Source organism: Clinocottus analis, unplaced genomic scaffold (assembly GCF_023055335.1).
Source record: "Clinocottus analis isolate CAN_PGR_092001 unplaced genomic scaffold, fCliAna1.0.p SCAF_2, whole genome shotgun sequence".
Classification (NCBI taxonomy): domain Eukaryota; kingdom Metazoa; phylum Chordata; class Actinopteri; order Perciformes; family Cottidae; genus Clinocottus; species Clinocottus analis.
The window spans coordinates 988,138-1,003,137 of record NW_027175931.1 but is presented as its reverse complement, the minus strand read 5'-3'; the positions used below and the strand labels follow the sequence as shown (position 1 = coordinate 1,003,137).

The following is a 15,000-nucleotide window of genomic DNA, read 5'->3' as shown; positions in this document are numbered from 1 at the left end:
CCGCGTCCAGGTGGAGAACCCCGCTACTGGGACTAGCGTTGAGAAACACAACGTGGCCTTCAGACGTCGTTGTCGTCGTCAGCACTTGCAGCTCCAACACAGGCGGATATCCTGATTTATTTTTTAAATGCATATGAGAGTCGTGTCATAAACGGGATGCAGCTAAAAATTCAGCGTTTTAAATATTACCCCTCCCTCCACCCTTTATGATAGGACGACGTTTGATGGTACCAAAGAGGAGTGTTTCCAGCTGGTGTGCACGTGTGTGGTGAGATGTCGAGGTCACGAGGACTCCGTCAGAACTTTACCATCTTAACAAAATAAAAGCCCCATCTCTACGAAGCTCAACGTCTTCATTTGGCTTCGTGTTGAACGCGTTCACGGCTTGACGTGTGTTTGTGTGAGACACTTTTGAATGTTTCCACCTCTTCACCTTCCCGTCAGACAGACCTTGGTGTTATCTGCGCTATCTTCAAACACACCAGACTCCATTAACAAAAACAGTGATTTAACCTCTCAGGACGCAAGAGCTGCTCGTCTCCTGCTTCCTCAATCTGGTCGTGTGTTTGTGTTAATGTGTGACTTTGGTGGTTTTAAGGGTTACTTTAGATTCACCAAAGTCACACAACAACACAAACACACGACCAGAAGGAGGCAGCAGAACACCAGCAGCTCCTGTTGTCCTGAGAGGTTAAATCACTGTTTTTTTCAATGGAGTCTGGTGTCACTAAAAAGAGCATAGGTTTGCTCCTGCCTTTGTCTGTAAAGCCGCCAAACAAACATTTTTGAAGTGAAAACGTCACAGATTATTTATTTAAACCGTGACGGTGTTTTAAACATGAAGTCTCGTTCATGCAGAAGCTCTTTGAACCTTTTGAACCAACAAACAGAACTAAACATATCTCATCTTTCTGCCATCTTGATCTGTAGAATCTCATGTGGTAGTTTCTTTCACACTTTTGAGATATGGATGTCCTAATTATGAGATGCAGAGTCTGAATTATGAAATACATGAGTCATAACTGCGTCTTTCTAGTTCATCCACAGCTATTCAAAATGTTTGTTTTTATAAAATTAACAAATACATTTGCTGTAATGTCATCGTGTGAGATGCAGAAGTTCAATTTTCAAACTTTCGTCTTAGTTTTTTATCAAAGTTATTTCCGCCTCGCTTGTTTATTCACATTAGCTTACCGCCACATTGTGTTTACGTTTTATTTTATAGGTCTTTATTGTACATTATACTTAATTTAAACCTCTAGAGACAATGTGAGGCGGTGTCGGCCATCTTTGTTTCTCAGCTTTAACGTCTGTATGAAAGTCATAAATCTGTCAATGACAAAATATTCACATGTTGACTTTGTTTTGCCTCTGATGTGAACATTGTGTCAAATAAAACCACTTGATGTCAAGAAACAAATGTTGAATGTGTGTTTTACCTGTGGACACACCTTTATACACGCATACATAACTGATCTACAGGCAGCGAGGAAGTTATTACAATTCATCTTTGAGGAAAATCGAGGATCACCAAAGTCATCAAGATCCATCATCTAAGAAACATGAATGTCTACAACATTTGGCAATTCATCCATTCATCTTGAGGTGTATATCACATGCAACAATGGATCCTCACATGAAATCTCACAAAAAGTTATTAATTGTCCAGCAATGGGTATCGACTATTTCCACTCATAAATACCGACAAGAAAAACTTCTGTCTTTACAGGAAACAACTCAGTTCGGTTTAGACAACAAAACTACAAAGTTAGGTTTAGGAAAAGATCGTGAAATATGTAAGTTTAGGAAAATATCGTGAAATACGTAAATTAAGGAAAAAAAAATCGTAAAATACGTAAGTTTAGGAAAAGATCGGGAAATACGTAGGTTTTTTTTATAAATATAGTTTCGCGAAAGATCGTGAAATATTTAGATATGTTTAATAAAAGATCATAAAATACTTGGGTAGGTTCAGTTAAAGATTGTGAAATACGTAGGTTTAGACAAATATTGTGAAGTGAATGGACAGTTGTGACTCGCAGATGGCACAAAAAAGAAAGTTGCAAGTTGTTGCCAAAGTCAGTGGGACGCATCCTCTTGGGACTATGAATGTCCGTACGAAATGACAACCAATTCCCTATTTGTTGAGAAATCTCGGTTCTGAATCAAAGTAGTGGATCAACCAATGAACCAAAGCAACGGCCAAAGAAATGTATTTTTGTTGTTTTATTGTTCAACCAAACAACCTCACGATAAATGGTTTAAGAGGTCACTCTTTGCTAAGTAGCTCTCGTGAGATCGTACAAAGCTGACCACAGCCGGTCCTCGTCACACTGCCCTCATCCACTCAAACTTCATCCTACCGTACTGAGTCTTCCCGATGGCATTTGAAGGGAAGACGGTCTGTTGGGCGTTCAAAGGGATCACGTGGTGGAAGTGGGAGGACGGGGAATCCGGGGGGTCCATCATCCGGATCTTGTGCACCACCCTCTGGTGTGTCTCGCCGCCCAGCAGTGAAGGAAGGATCGTTGCGAGTGGTCTGGCTTCGGAGGACTCGACGGTAAGCTCTCTAGCGGCCGGTGGCGAACGGAAACCTTGGAGAGGATTGTGCAGGTCCAGCCCTCTAGCGGCAGGTGGAGAAGATAACTTTTGGAGAGGATTGTGCAGGTCGAGCCCTGCAGCGGCAGATGGAGAATACAACCCATCGGGAGGATTGTGCAGGTTCAGCTCTCTAGCTGCTGATGGAGAACATAACTCTTCGAGAGGATTGTGCAGGTCCAGCCCTCTAGCGGCAGGTGGAGAACATAACTCTGGGGGAGGATTGTGCAGGTTCACCTGTCTAGAAGCAGGTGGAAACCATAAACCTTTGAGAGGATTGTACAGGTTCAACTGTCTAGCGGCTGATGGAGAACATAACTCTTGGGGAGGATTGTGCAGGTTCATCTCTCTAGCGGCCAACGGAGAACATAACTCTTGGGGAGGATTGTGCAGGTTCACCTCTCTAGCTGCCGATGGAGAACATAACTCTGGGGGAGGATTGTGCAGGTTCACCTGTCTAGAAGCAGGTGGAAACCATAAACCTTTGAGAGGATTGTGCAGGTTTACCTCTCCAGCTGCCGATGGAGAACATAACTCTTGGGGAGGATTGTGCAGGTTCATCTCTCTAGTGGCCAATGGAGAACATAACTCTTGAGGAGGATTGTGCAGGTTCATCTCTCTAGTGGCCAATGGAGAACATAACTCTTGGGGAGGATTGTGCAGGTTCATCTCTCTAGTGGCCAATGGAGAACATAACTCTTGAGGAGGATTGTGCAGGTTCATCTCTCTAGTGGCCAATGGAGAACATAACTCTTGAGGAGGATTGTGCAGGTTCATCTCTCTAGTGGCCAATGGAGAACATAACTCTTGAGGAGGATTGTGCAGGTTCATCTCTCTAGTGGCCAATGGAGAACATAACTCTTGGGGAGGATTGTGCAGGTTCACCTCTCTAGCTGCCGATGGAGAAGATAACTCTTGGGGAGGATTGTGCAGGTTTGTTTCTGGATCTGCCGATGGAGAACATAACTCTTGGGGAGGATTGTGCAGGTTTATCTCTCTAGCTGCCGATGGAGAAGATAACTCTTGGGGAGGATTGTGCAGGTTTGTTTCTGGATCTGCCGATGGAGAAGATAACTCTTGGGGAGGATTGTGCAGATTCAGCTGTGTAGTGGCAGGTGGAATCTTTAAACCTTTGAGAGGATTGTGCAGGTTCTTCCTCCACTCGGACTTCAGCCCAGCAGAAATAGTATGAGCGGAGGAGGTCGGAGTATCAGGATGCACAGGGTTGGCGAAGGTGTTTGTGAGTCGAGGCGATTTCTTGGTGCCAGCTTTGAACTTCCTGAAGAGCTTCAGGACTCTTTGATCGAGGGGTACTTGCGTTTGGTTTTTAACGTCAACATATTTGGTGGAAGAGAGGAGGAACCTTTTTATTGGCGGGATCTCATGAGGTCCAGTGTCTGGTTTGGGTTGAGGATTAACTTTGGTTGGAGAGAGAGACTTTAGGGGATGATGCCCAAGGTCTGGTTGAGGATCTTCTGGTTTAAGTAAAGGATGGGGCCCAAGGTCCTGTTGCGAATCTGCTGGTCTTGGAGAAGGATAAGGCCCAAGGTCTTTTTGAGGACCTTGTGGTGTTGGAGAATGATGAGGCCGAAGGTCTTGTTGAGGATCTTTTTGTGTTGGAGAACGATGAAGCCCAAGATATGGTTGAGGGTCTTCTGGTGTTAGAGAAGGTTGAGGTCTAATGACTGGTTGAGGTTGAGGATTGACAGCAGTTTGAGATGGAGGCTTCGGATGATGAGGAGTCGTACTTTGGGGCTCTCTAGATGGTCGACGTGAGGTTATCCTGGGTTCTGTGAGTATGGAAAGGTACATGTAAGACAAAGAACAATTTCAATAAGAACCAATGAGCCTCAGGCAAGAACATTTTGCAGAAGTTGTTTCATAGACATCCCATCACCGTTTACTCCCTTTAGGAAACCTCTCATGTTGTGTTGTTTCTGGCGCCCCCCCTGTGGACTAAAGTGGTAGTGTCTCTGAACACCAGGGTCCCTTTAGAAAACCTCTCATTTTACTGCAGCAGGTCTGACAGTCTGCCCCCCTGGTTCTGGTTCTCCCATACCCTCCTCCCTCATTGTTCACTGATGTAGGCCGAGGAACCAGATAAAAGTTCCTCAATGTAACTTTAAGGTTCTATTCTTCAATCCAAACAAGAGTTCATGACTCAAACTGTACAGCTCTGGATGATTTAGGACTCAGGTTGTCCTGCATTGTTGTCCTAAATCACAATGTCATCAATGTCTTCATAATTCTGCGTGTTCTTGGTCACCTTGCTTTGAGAGGACGTCTTCTGCAGACACCGTAGGACTTTCCACCAGAGACGCTGAAGTGACGGAGATAGAAAAGGTTGCGAGATGAATGAATGAATAAATAAATAAAGACATCCATCTGTAATGTTGGCATCTCATTGGCTCGTACCGGTGGTAATGAAGGCGGATGTTCTCTGGACATCGACACCTTGGAGCGGAGGTTCTTCCCTCTGCTCTCTACCTTGTTTGTTTTCTTTTTGATGAAGGGAGATTTGGCTAAAAAAACAATGAAATGAAAAGTGAACATAAATACACATGATTGTGTATTTCGTATAAGAAGTTTCTGAATGATTGAGAATCATCAGCGTCGCATCACTCACAAAAATTTCACGGGCTTCCGAGGAGTGTAGGCGACTTCTTGCCTCTGAGGCTCCATGTCCATCCGTCCGTGATCAGATGTTTTCTCCTGGCTGATCTTCTTCTGGACGACGTAGGACTCCTTCGGGAGGACAAGCCTCGGCCTTCTCTTCACCTTTGTTTCCTCCTCTTCCTCATCTTCGCATTCTTTCTTCCTCGCCTTTATGTCGCCCGCCTGTCCTTTGCCATCCTTCTCTTCGCCCTTCGATTCCGGAGCGTCACGTTCATTCGTCAGGTCTTCGTCCGGTCGATCCTCTGACTGAGGAAGATCTTCCGACTGCTTCGTCTTCTTCCTCCAGCGGCGGATCACAGAGTTGGGGATGTAGCCGTCTGGAGCGATGGGCCATCTCTCAACGGTTTGAGACATGTGGGATGTTTATATGTTGTACGTCATCGTCAGCTCGAGCTCTAGACTCCTTCACCCGACTTCTGGATGAAGCAGAAAGAGGAGAGAAGAGTTCGATATTTTGGAAATTACATTTGCCGTCTTGCCTGAGAGTTACAGGGGATTCGTGCATGTCTGTACGGGAAATAGGCCAGCAGATAGTTAGCTTAGCATTGTTTCATGGATGTTTAGAAGCCATGAATTCAGCGTTGTGTCCGTTGCATCTTGTTTTTTTTCAACCAGTGAACAGGAAGTGACCGTATCTGGACAGAGGACGATGGACGTAGAGACAACGTACACGTCTCTGGTGTCGACTTTAAGCCACTCGCAAACATTAAACATACGCTATATTTCTTGAGTTTTAGAATAAATAAATAATTATCAATCACATAAAAATGATAACAAGGATTCAGCAGTTCAGACAATTATAAAATGTACTTATATGAAACATCTTTAAGGCTTCGGGGGATCGTACAAGAGTTTTTTTCACAAGAGTTTGCATTTTATTTATAAACGCTTTAAATGAAGAGATCTTTTAATCAACACTCTTTAAAATGTTCCAGAACAAAAGTCTTTCACCATCAAGTCCATAGAAAGAGAAATACAAAGTCATTGTGTTCTTCACAGATAATATTTAAGACAGAAAACATTTCATGACTTGCAGTAACTCACCAGGACGTCCTCTTCCTGCTGCTCTCCGTCCAGCTCAGGACGCTTCGTTAGTTCAAATCCAAACATTTATGTTTGAATTTGAACAATAACAAACATGTTAAGAACAATGAGGTCGTCCTCTACGACCAGGTCAGAGCTCAGGCCCTAAAGATAATAACTCATATACATTTACACTAAACACACAGTCAGGTTGAAGTTCTTCATGAACTTCTTGTCTTTGCTGCTCCGCCATGAGCCTTTTCCTGGAAGTCTCTTCTGCCTCCACCTCCTGCTTCATCTCCTCTGGTAGATGTTGTGGGCTGACATCCAGCTGCATCCTCCTCTCTGTGGCTCTGTGCAGCTTCATCTGTCTCGGGGCCTTGACCCTTGACCTGCTGGACCGATGGAGCCAGAACCATCGCCTGTACTAAACCAAAGGATTAGTTTTCATTGGTAAAACTTATGAATGGACTTCCACTATTACTGTACAGCTGTTAGAGGTGTGACCCATCTTCTATTCACAGTTAATATGCATTCAATCCAGTGAAATTTAAATGATAATCTGGCTAAAGTAGTTTATCAAGAGTAAAATAACAGCTGTGATTTAACTGCAAGCTTCAATCTATTCCACACCTCTGCATTCACAAGCTGCTGAAATGAAGGAACGTGCACTTTAACTCTTCTTCATTCAGGCCCTTGAGCAACTGTTCTTGTGACTGTAGGGACCGGAAGTAAACTGGCTGTGCTCATGAGAGTGAACACCTTTAGCTTTAGCCTTTAGCTCCACCTGCATCTCAGCCTGCATGGAGCTACATGTAGAGCTTCCTCTTCCTCTTTCATTGTGAAACGGACCGCATCATCTCATCAAGATCTGGCCCTGACCACCAAATCACGTTGTTAGCTCAAATCACGTTGTTAGCTCAAATCACGTTGTTAGCTCAGTCACACTACGAGATTTACTTCTTTACAACGTGAGTTAAAGAAGTGACTGCGTGAACTGAACCAGACCGTTAACGTTAAAGTAAAAGCTGGAACAAGGTTTCCGTTGTTGAACCTGCGGAAGAATCATTACCGATAAACGTAGCGTCATGACGTTAGCGAACGGTAACGGAAATAACGTCATGACGCATCACGTCGTCACGACGCTTAATGTTAACGGCAGGTGATCCCTTGTTAACGTTAACAAGGGACGACGTCAACGTTACGTCACGACGCATTACGTCGTTATGCGTCATGACGTTATTTACGTTACCTTTAGTTAACAAGGGATCACGTGCTTTCTCTTCACACTGCCGTTAACGTTGTTATCAAGCTAACTCGCTTTAACGTTGTTATCAAGCTAAAGCTGACTAGCTTTAGATTAAAAAACATGGTGGTAAAGATTTGATGGGGATAACGTGATAAAATATTCCGACACATAACTTGGATGTCGAGTTACCTTCATGAGTTAAACAGCATATTAAATTGTTGCTAGCAAACAAGACTTACCTCTAAACTAGAGTTCATTGCTGATCCAGTTGTACCGACGGTAACTTCAACTTGGAGCGAAGGGAGGAAACGTTGGAGAGTGACGTAGACGCTGGAGACAACGCTGATTGGCCGAGACTCGACACATCAAAGATGTTTTATTTGCGAAGATCACTCACGACATCCACTTTTCTCAGTGACTCACTCCGATTTTTTAAAAATTAAGTTGAATTCAAAGAAAAAGATGAATCTGTGTAATCTGTGTTAAACATTCTAAAAGACAACACACCAGGAGTTGTAAACAGATTTTAATTTGTGTACAAAAGATTACATAAATTAAACAAAAATATCCTCATCACGTGTAGAAAAGGAATGACGTCATCGTTACATCATTCAGTCCATTGATTCAATTCAGCAAGTTTAGATTTTACATGAAGATGTTTCCACAGGCCATGATACTGCATTAATGCTACAATACTTTTATCAGTCAGTTCCGTGTGGATTTTAAATGACGTCATTTTCATCTAAAACTCTTCTAATAAATGTGATAATTCATCACGCAAACTTTCACCACATCGTTCATTTAAACCTCATGATTGTTTTGGATCTCATTCAACCAATGAGACGACAGCGACGTCTCACTGGGACCAGTCCCACTGATTTCACTGGTTTCACTGGTCTCACTGGTCCGGTCCAGCCGAGGCGAGCCTCAGCGACCGCCTGCAGACGGGTCGTAGGGCGCGATGATGCAGAACACGCAGCCAGCTTCCTGGAACGCCTGCCGCATCTCCACCTGGTGGACACAACGCAGACTGCAGGTCAGAGGTCAAGTACACCAAGAGGAAGGAACTGATGATAGTGATGAAAAAAGTCTTCCTAAAAGCAGTTCATAGATAAACGGTCATCCTGAACTTGTACAGGACCGAGTCCTGGAGTTCAGAACGTTAAGAGGTCAGATCCAGATGTCTGAGTCCTGCAGGCCTCACCAGGCGGGCGTGGTCCAGGCAGAGGCCCAGCACCGCCCCCCCGCTGCCCGGCAGCTTCACCGCCGAGCCGAACTGCAAAAGAACCGCAGGAACGAAGCGATTAAGGAGCAGAAAACACAGAAGAGAGAAAACTCCTCGTTGGAGGAGGTGGAATGGAGGAACATCCCTTGAAGGACGTACCTGCCTCGCCAGCTCAACCATCTTCAGATTCCCAGGGCCGAGACACTCATCCGTGTAGACGGACCTGTGGGGAACGCGGTTACTTCAACTGCGAGTGCAACGTGTGTGTATATATTTGAAAATATATACACATGTGTATATTTAGGGTTCACCTCCGCAGCTCAAAGTTCTGGTCCATGAGTTGTGCCAGACGCCTCCAGTCTTTGTCCTGAAGAGCCGTCCTGAAGGGAGGACATTTGAATGAACATCTATTGAGTTCATCTATGAGTTGCATGAGTTCTTTGTGGACCATCTTAACTTCTTAAACAAACCTGGCTTGATCCGTGAGCTCAGCGAACGTCTTCATGGCCTCGACGACCAGCTCTTCTCCTGTGGAGACACGAGGCAGCAGATAGTTTATGAGTCATTCAAGGAATAGAAACATTGACTGAAATCTGTTGCTCTTCATTTCAGCAGTTGTTACGGCTGAATGACTTCTCTTCCAACACACCAGACTCCATTCACAAAACCAGTGTTTTAACCTCTCAGAACACAGGGGGGGCTGCTGGTCTACTGCTGCCGGCATCATCAAGTGTGTTTGTGTTGATGTGTTATTGTGTGACTTTTGGTGGATGCAAACTCACCAAAGTCACACAAGAACACAAACTGGCTGACCGGTGGAGGCGGCGTTGGACCAGCAGCCCCCTGTGGGCTGACAGGTTAAATCACTGTTTTTTCCAATGGAGTCTGGTGGCTTTGGTGAGGGACTAGAGCACGGCGTCAGCCTCCATGCAGCCCTCTGCAGCCTACTGGAGGTTCTGTCAACGCCTCGCTGGCTCCTCACAGAACCACACGTGACAAAGAACAAAACCTGAGCGGCCCTTTAACTGGAGGACGCACCGTTGAGCCAGCGCTGCCGGATGTTGCTGTGGATGCGCCCAGAGTCACTGGGGTCGCTCAGGTAGGCCAGCCAGAAGGGGGGCAGCGAACCCATGTCCATAGATACGTAGTTCCCTAGGGGACAGACACACACACACACACACACACAATGAAATGTGTTGGTATCGTCAGCTCAGCGTCGACAGACAGAAGTGGACTTCAGTACCGTGGCCCTGCTCCTCCATCAGCTGCTTGCTGAAATCCATGTAGACCAAACCCTCGTAGACCTGAGGAGGCGAAGAGGAAACAGGTGGAGGAGTCTTTATTTAAGGGTAGGAGTCTTTATTTAAAGGGAGGAGTCTTTATTTAAAGGGAGGAGTCTTTATTTAAAGGGAGGAGTCTTTATTTAAGGGGAGGAGTCTTTATTTAAAGGGAGGAGTCTTTATTTAAAGGGAGGAGTCTTTATTTAAAGGGAGGAGTCTTTATTTAAAGGGAGGAGTCTTTATTTAAAGGGAGGAGTCTTTATTTAAAGGGAGGAGTCTTTATTTAAAGGGAGGTGGTTCAGACCTGAACGACTCGGTCCTGGAGGCCGGCGGTGATGAAGAGCTCCTCCGTCTCCACGTTGAGGATGAAGTTGGCTCGGATCGACTTTGGGAGATCCTGGAGTGGAAAATGTGAATATATCTAAAACGTAGATCTGAACTTGTCTTTCCTCCATTTTTTTATGTTACTGATTTAACTCAGATTCCTCTAAAAACTCTATACCCTTTATAAACTCTATACCCTCTTATTTATACAACAATATGTGCATAAAACTAGTTCAAAGATATCAGATGTTAGATAAATGTCAGAACTCGTATTATATTATGTGTAGAATTAGATTCTGGTGGCGGCTGCAGTTAAATATCAGGTTTTCTAAAAGTGCTCAGAAACACTACTGCTTCTGTCCACAGGGGGCGCAAGAAACAACACTAAACTATCAGGTGGAGAAGTTTGTGTTTGGATAGAAACAGAATCTATGTTATTAATGTGGTAGCATGAATCCTCACGTCCTCTGTGATGTTGTAGAACTTCATGAGACACTTCAGGGTCGCGGAGACGATGGCGCTGTGAACAGAAACCCTCGTGAACTCGGAGACGACGTCATTCCTGAAAGCTTTAACAGAAGATACAACTACTAGAAACGTTTACCTGCTTCCAGCGAGGCCCTGCAATAAAAAACAACAACAAGTCAGAATCATTTCCTCGTCACATGACCTTCTCACGCTCAGCGCAGACCAATGAAACGGTTCCTCACCACCTGCCGAGGAATGTTGGTGTCGTACTTCAGAGTGAAGTTCTGCTTCGTCAACGCGATGCTGCAGTGAGACACAGACGGAGCCTCAAGAGACACATTCAATTCTTACAGAGACAATGAATCAAAGCTCGTTCAAAAGGCCGGCCGAGCAGCAGGGAACCAGACTCCATCCAGAAAACAAGCCTTTTAAAAGTCGTTTGCTCGTCGTCTCCTTGAAAGAGCGGACGAAGAGTAAATTCAGACTTTTTACAAATCTGCATCATTGTGTCGTTATTTCTGCATCGTTTTTTATTCGTTCATTGCAAATAAATCACAGTAAAAGTTTATTTTAGGTTTGCACAGCTGCATTATTTAGTGACGAACGCACACCGAATTAAAGCATTTAAGAACAAACATCATGAAGTATGTGAATGAATTAACTTGTTAAAAAAACATCTCGCCAAAAGAAGACGTCGCCTGCTTCAAGTGATTAATCTGCACCTGTTTTCTTCTGTTTCTATCCAAAAACAAACTGTTCAAACTAATAATTTAGTGTTGATTCTGGCGCCCCCTGTGGCCAGAAGCAGTAGTGTTTCTGAGCACTAGGGTCCCTCATAATATATTACGAGTACTCACATTTACAACGTGTGGTTTTATAGAAACGGTAAATAAATCTCCTCATCATGTCGTCATGAATCAGACACGACAGCGTTTATTTTCCAGGATATCTTGGACTTCTTCAACATGAACAAAGCAGCGATGGAAGTTATTTCAGCTGGAAATGAATCACTCTGGAGTCTGACGCTGTCCACGTTCAAAGAACAACCAAACGACAACCGGACGCGAGCGATAACCACCATTCGCCTCACTTCAGTGCGATGAAGGAGCGTTCCTCACCCTTGTTTGGAGCAGAACTGGTAGAACTTCTTGCAGGTGGCCTGCAGCAGCCGCAGACCTCCCAGGTATCTGCAGAGGAAGAGGAGGAAGAAGAGGAGGAAGCTTTAGAAACCCCCGAACGCGACCCGCTCCGCCTTCCAGCTAGCGCTAACAGGCTACGCACCCTTCCTTCCTGCTGATGCAGAACAGATCTTGCAAGCTTCCAAACTCGGTGGGGTCGTTGAGCGGATGAGGGAGCAGCACCTGCCAAAGCGTGCGCTGGTTCATTATTGACTTCTGCACAACGCCTGAATACAAAACAAGTGTTGTCAGGTCACCAGAGTCTGGCTCTCCAGCAGCGTGACCTCGGCCCAGAAGTTACAGATGGACATGGCGATGGTTTTCCCGTTGAAGCCGTCCGAGGGGTTCCCCATCAGCCCCACCCTGCGGGAGCCAATCACAGAGGAGCGAGGTTGAACACTGGAGACTGTAGTTTTGACTCAACCACAGTCGTCCGAGCTCGACTTCCTCTCACCTGGCGAACGACCTGCAGGTGATGGGTTTGGCGGGAGCGTCTTGCTGCTTGGTGGAGTAGTGGGTGAGCCACCTGGTGTAGTCCGACAGGCCCTGTGGTGTCGAGAGGAAGCCTCAAGTGGCACGAGAGGAACTACTGACGGGATTTTCAATGAATAGGGTTCAAACACATTTCGACCAATGGATTTCCAGGACTTTTCCCCAAATTCAGATGACTGTAAATCAAATTTCAATGACTTTTCATCAATTTCCAAGACTTTAAACAACATTTCCAGGACTTTTCACCAAATTTACAGGACTTTTTTTCCCTTTTCAATGAATTTTCCAGGCTTGGAAAAAAACATTAAAAAATGCCATGACTATTCCAGGTTTTTTTAAATTTATTTTATTGGTCTAGTTGCATTGTGGGTAATGTAGGCACTAGATTTTTGACGAAGAAGACTCTTTGAGAGCCTCACAGAGAGATATGACGGATGAATGGTGGCGTTCGCTCCATCTCTGGCTTTCTCTCTTATGATCTATGCATTTAAAAAGGCAAACAAAGACATGGAGGATGAACTGATACGAACCACTTGGCCAATGAGCTGGAAGCCGGTAGGAAGCTTCATCCCAAACACGTCGAGTCGCTTCTCGTTAATGAGCCACTCCTGAAGAGACATTACAGGATCAGGATAATGCATGATGTCATCTGTGAGGTAATTATCATCCAACCTTCTAAAACCACTCAACAGGACTAACACGAGACTAAAGAGGACCAGATAGAAGTTCCTCACTGTTTAATGAATCTGCTGAATCAACACTTATTTGAGAATTTACGAACCCAGAATCGTCCAAAGGACCGGTCTGTTGCTCGAGTCTGCAGCTGCAGGAAGTCAGACAGGTGCGCCAGCGTTTCTCTCTGGATGCAGTAAAACACAACGCTGGCGAGCCGAGACGCCGTCAGCCCTTCCTGCGGTTTCTCCAGGAAGCGAGTTATCCTGTTTCAGAACAAATGTTTTCGTAAGGTACTGAATCTATACAACCAGAGGAGTCGCCCCCTGGTGGCCAGGAGAGAGAATGCAGCTTTAACACATGAAGCATAGACTTCTATACAACCAGAGGAGTCGCCCCCTGGTGGCCAGGATAGAGAATGCAGCTTCAACACATGAAGCATAGACTTCTATACAACCAGAGGAGTCGCCCCCTGGTCTTCAGGAGAGAGAATGCAGCTTTAACACATGAAGCATAGACTTCTATACAACCAGAGGAGTCGCCCCCTGGTGGTCAGGAGAGAGAATGCAGCTTTAACACATGAAGCATAGACTTCTATACAACCAGAGGAGTCGCCCCCTGGTGGCCAGGAGAGAGAATGCAGCTTTAACACATGAAGCATAGACTTCTATACAACCAGAGGAGTCGCCCCCTGGTGGTCAGGAGAGAGAATGCAGCTTTAACACATGAAGCATAAACTTCTATACAACCAGAGGAGTCGCCCCCTGGTGGTCAGGAGAGAGAATGCAGCTTTAACACATGAAGCATAGACTTCTATACAACCAGAGGAGTCGCCCCCTGGTGGTCAGGAGAGAGAATGCAGCTTCAACACAGGAAGCATAGACTTCTATACAACCGGAGGACTAAACGGTAGAATCCTCCTCTCACCTGTGGGTCTCCCTGCAGACCTCCACGATGCCTCTGGAGCTGCTTTTCTCACTCTCCTCCAGCTCGTAGTAAATCATCAGCTCTCCAGGCTGCTGCACAAACATACAAACATTTACACAACATGAACATCCTCCGGTTTTCATGTCCACTAAAATTGAAAATTAAAAAAATTGCATCGCAGTAAATCACCTCGGACCTGAAGAAGCGGATGACCTGAGCGATGTCAAAGTTCTGGTCGGCACACAGCATGTCTCCTGCGATCTGCGTCGTACGACAGACACTCAGTCAGTTCTACCAACACACGCACACACACACGCACGCACGCACGCACACACACGCACGCACGCACGCACACACACGCACGCACCACCATGACGTCGTCCTGCAGCTTGCGGCTGCGGATGGCGAGCTGCAGGTCGGCCACGGCGCCCAGCCGGTCCTCCAGCGTGGTGCTGCCGTCGTTCACCACGTTCTCCAGGGGGAAGTCGTTGGCCGTGGCCCAGCGCTCGTAGTACTTGTACCTGAAGAACACGTTCCCTCAAGCGTCACTACCGCCTCTCAAATTCATCATTTTGGTTACTGAATAATTTCCCTTGAATATCAATTTGAGCAAATGTAATATTTAAACTCTCGATCCTCTAAATTGTTAAGTGGGTCCCTTAAAGTTTTCCTTAAACCAATAACACCAAAATGTTGCGTCACATTGCTACTTTGTTACTTTGAGTAGCAAAGCTACGAGCAGCTAACGGTGAGCTAGGTGGCGAGGAGCTAACGGTGAGATATGTGTATGTGATGAGGAGCTAACGGTGAGCTATGTGTATGTGATGAGGAGCTAACGGTGAGCTATGTGGTGATGAGCTAACGGTGAGCTACGTGTTGAGGAGCTAA

At 45.5% G+C, this 15,000-nt stretch overlaps 3 protein-coding genes across 4 annotated transcripts in view; 1 reads left to right on the top strand and 2 right to left on the bottom strand.

Moving 5' to 3' along the window:
* Positions 1-342, top strand: part of LOC137790275 (porphobilinogen deaminase-like) — a 6,586-nt gene extending 6,244 nt beyond the window's left edge. The window contains exon 14 of the mRNA XM_068584357.1: positions 1-342. This exon is cut by the window's left edge and continues 363 nt beyond it. The gene's annotated coding sequence lies outside the window, so the exon portion shown is untranslated.
* A 1,869-nt stretch (positions 343-2,211) lies between these two features.
* LOC137790263 (histone-lysine N-methyltransferase 2D-like) lies at positions 2,212-6,739 on the bottom strand. Its single transcript, XM_068584330.1, has 5 exons — positions 6,319-6,739; positions 5,225-5,690; positions 5,014-5,120; positions 4,865-4,918; positions 2,212-4,388 (listed from the first exon to the last, which is right to left on the bottom strand). The coding sequence occupies exons 2-5, from the start codon at positions 5,626-5,628 to the stop codon at positions 2,329-2,331; spliced, it is 2,625 nt and encodes an 874-aa protein (XP_068440431.1). The 5' UTR covers positions 5,629-5,690; positions 6,319-6,739; the 3' UTR covers positions 2,212-2,328.
* A 1,317-nt stretch (positions 6,740-8,056) lies between these two features.
* Positions 8,057-15,000, bottom strand: part of gkup (glucuronokinase with putative uridyl pyrophosphorylase) — an 8,222-nt gene continuing 1,278 nt past the window's right edge. The window contains exons 4-23 of one of the 2 annotated variants that reach the window (XM_068584340.1): positions 14,480-14,633; positions 14,302-14,373; positions 14,113-14,204; positions 13,295-13,451; positions 13,044-13,121; positions 12,476-12,567; positions 12,279-12,384; positions 12,125-12,204; positions 11,962-12,030; positions 11,086-11,146; positions 10,980-10,996; positions 10,838-10,895; positions 10,356-10,448; positions 10,015-10,075; positions 9,810-9,923; positions 9,242-9,299; positions 9,083-9,151; positions 8,931-8,994; positions 8,751-8,822; positions 8,057-8,557 (exon numbers count right to left, since the gene is read on the bottom strand). In XM_068584340.1, the coding sequence (XP_068440441.1) occupies positions 8,474-8,557; positions 8,751-8,822; positions 8,931-8,994; positions 9,083-9,151; positions 9,242-9,299; positions 9,810-9,923; positions 10,015-10,075; positions 10,356-10,448; positions 10,838-10,895; positions 10,980-10,996; positions 11,086-11,146; positions 11,962-12,030; positions 12,125-12,204; positions 12,279-12,384; positions 12,476-12,567; positions 13,044-13,121; positions 13,295-13,451; positions 14,113-14,204; positions 14,302-14,373; positions 14,480-14,633 (1,651 nt within the window). In that variant the 3' untranslated portion in view covers positions 8,057-8,473. The remainder of the gene's footprint in view (positions 8,558-8,750; positions 8,823-8,930; positions 8,995-9,082; positions 9,152-9,241; positions 9,300-9,809; positions 9,924-10,014; positions 10,076-10,355; positions 10,449-10,837; positions 10,896-10,979; positions 10,997-11,085; positions 11,147-11,961; positions 12,031-12,124; positions 12,205-12,278; positions 12,385-12,475; positions 12,568-13,043; positions 13,122-13,294; positions 13,452-14,112; positions 14,205-14,301; positions 14,374-14,479; positions 14,634-15,000) is intronic. The other variant, XM_068584341.1, reaches the window with a different exon arrangement.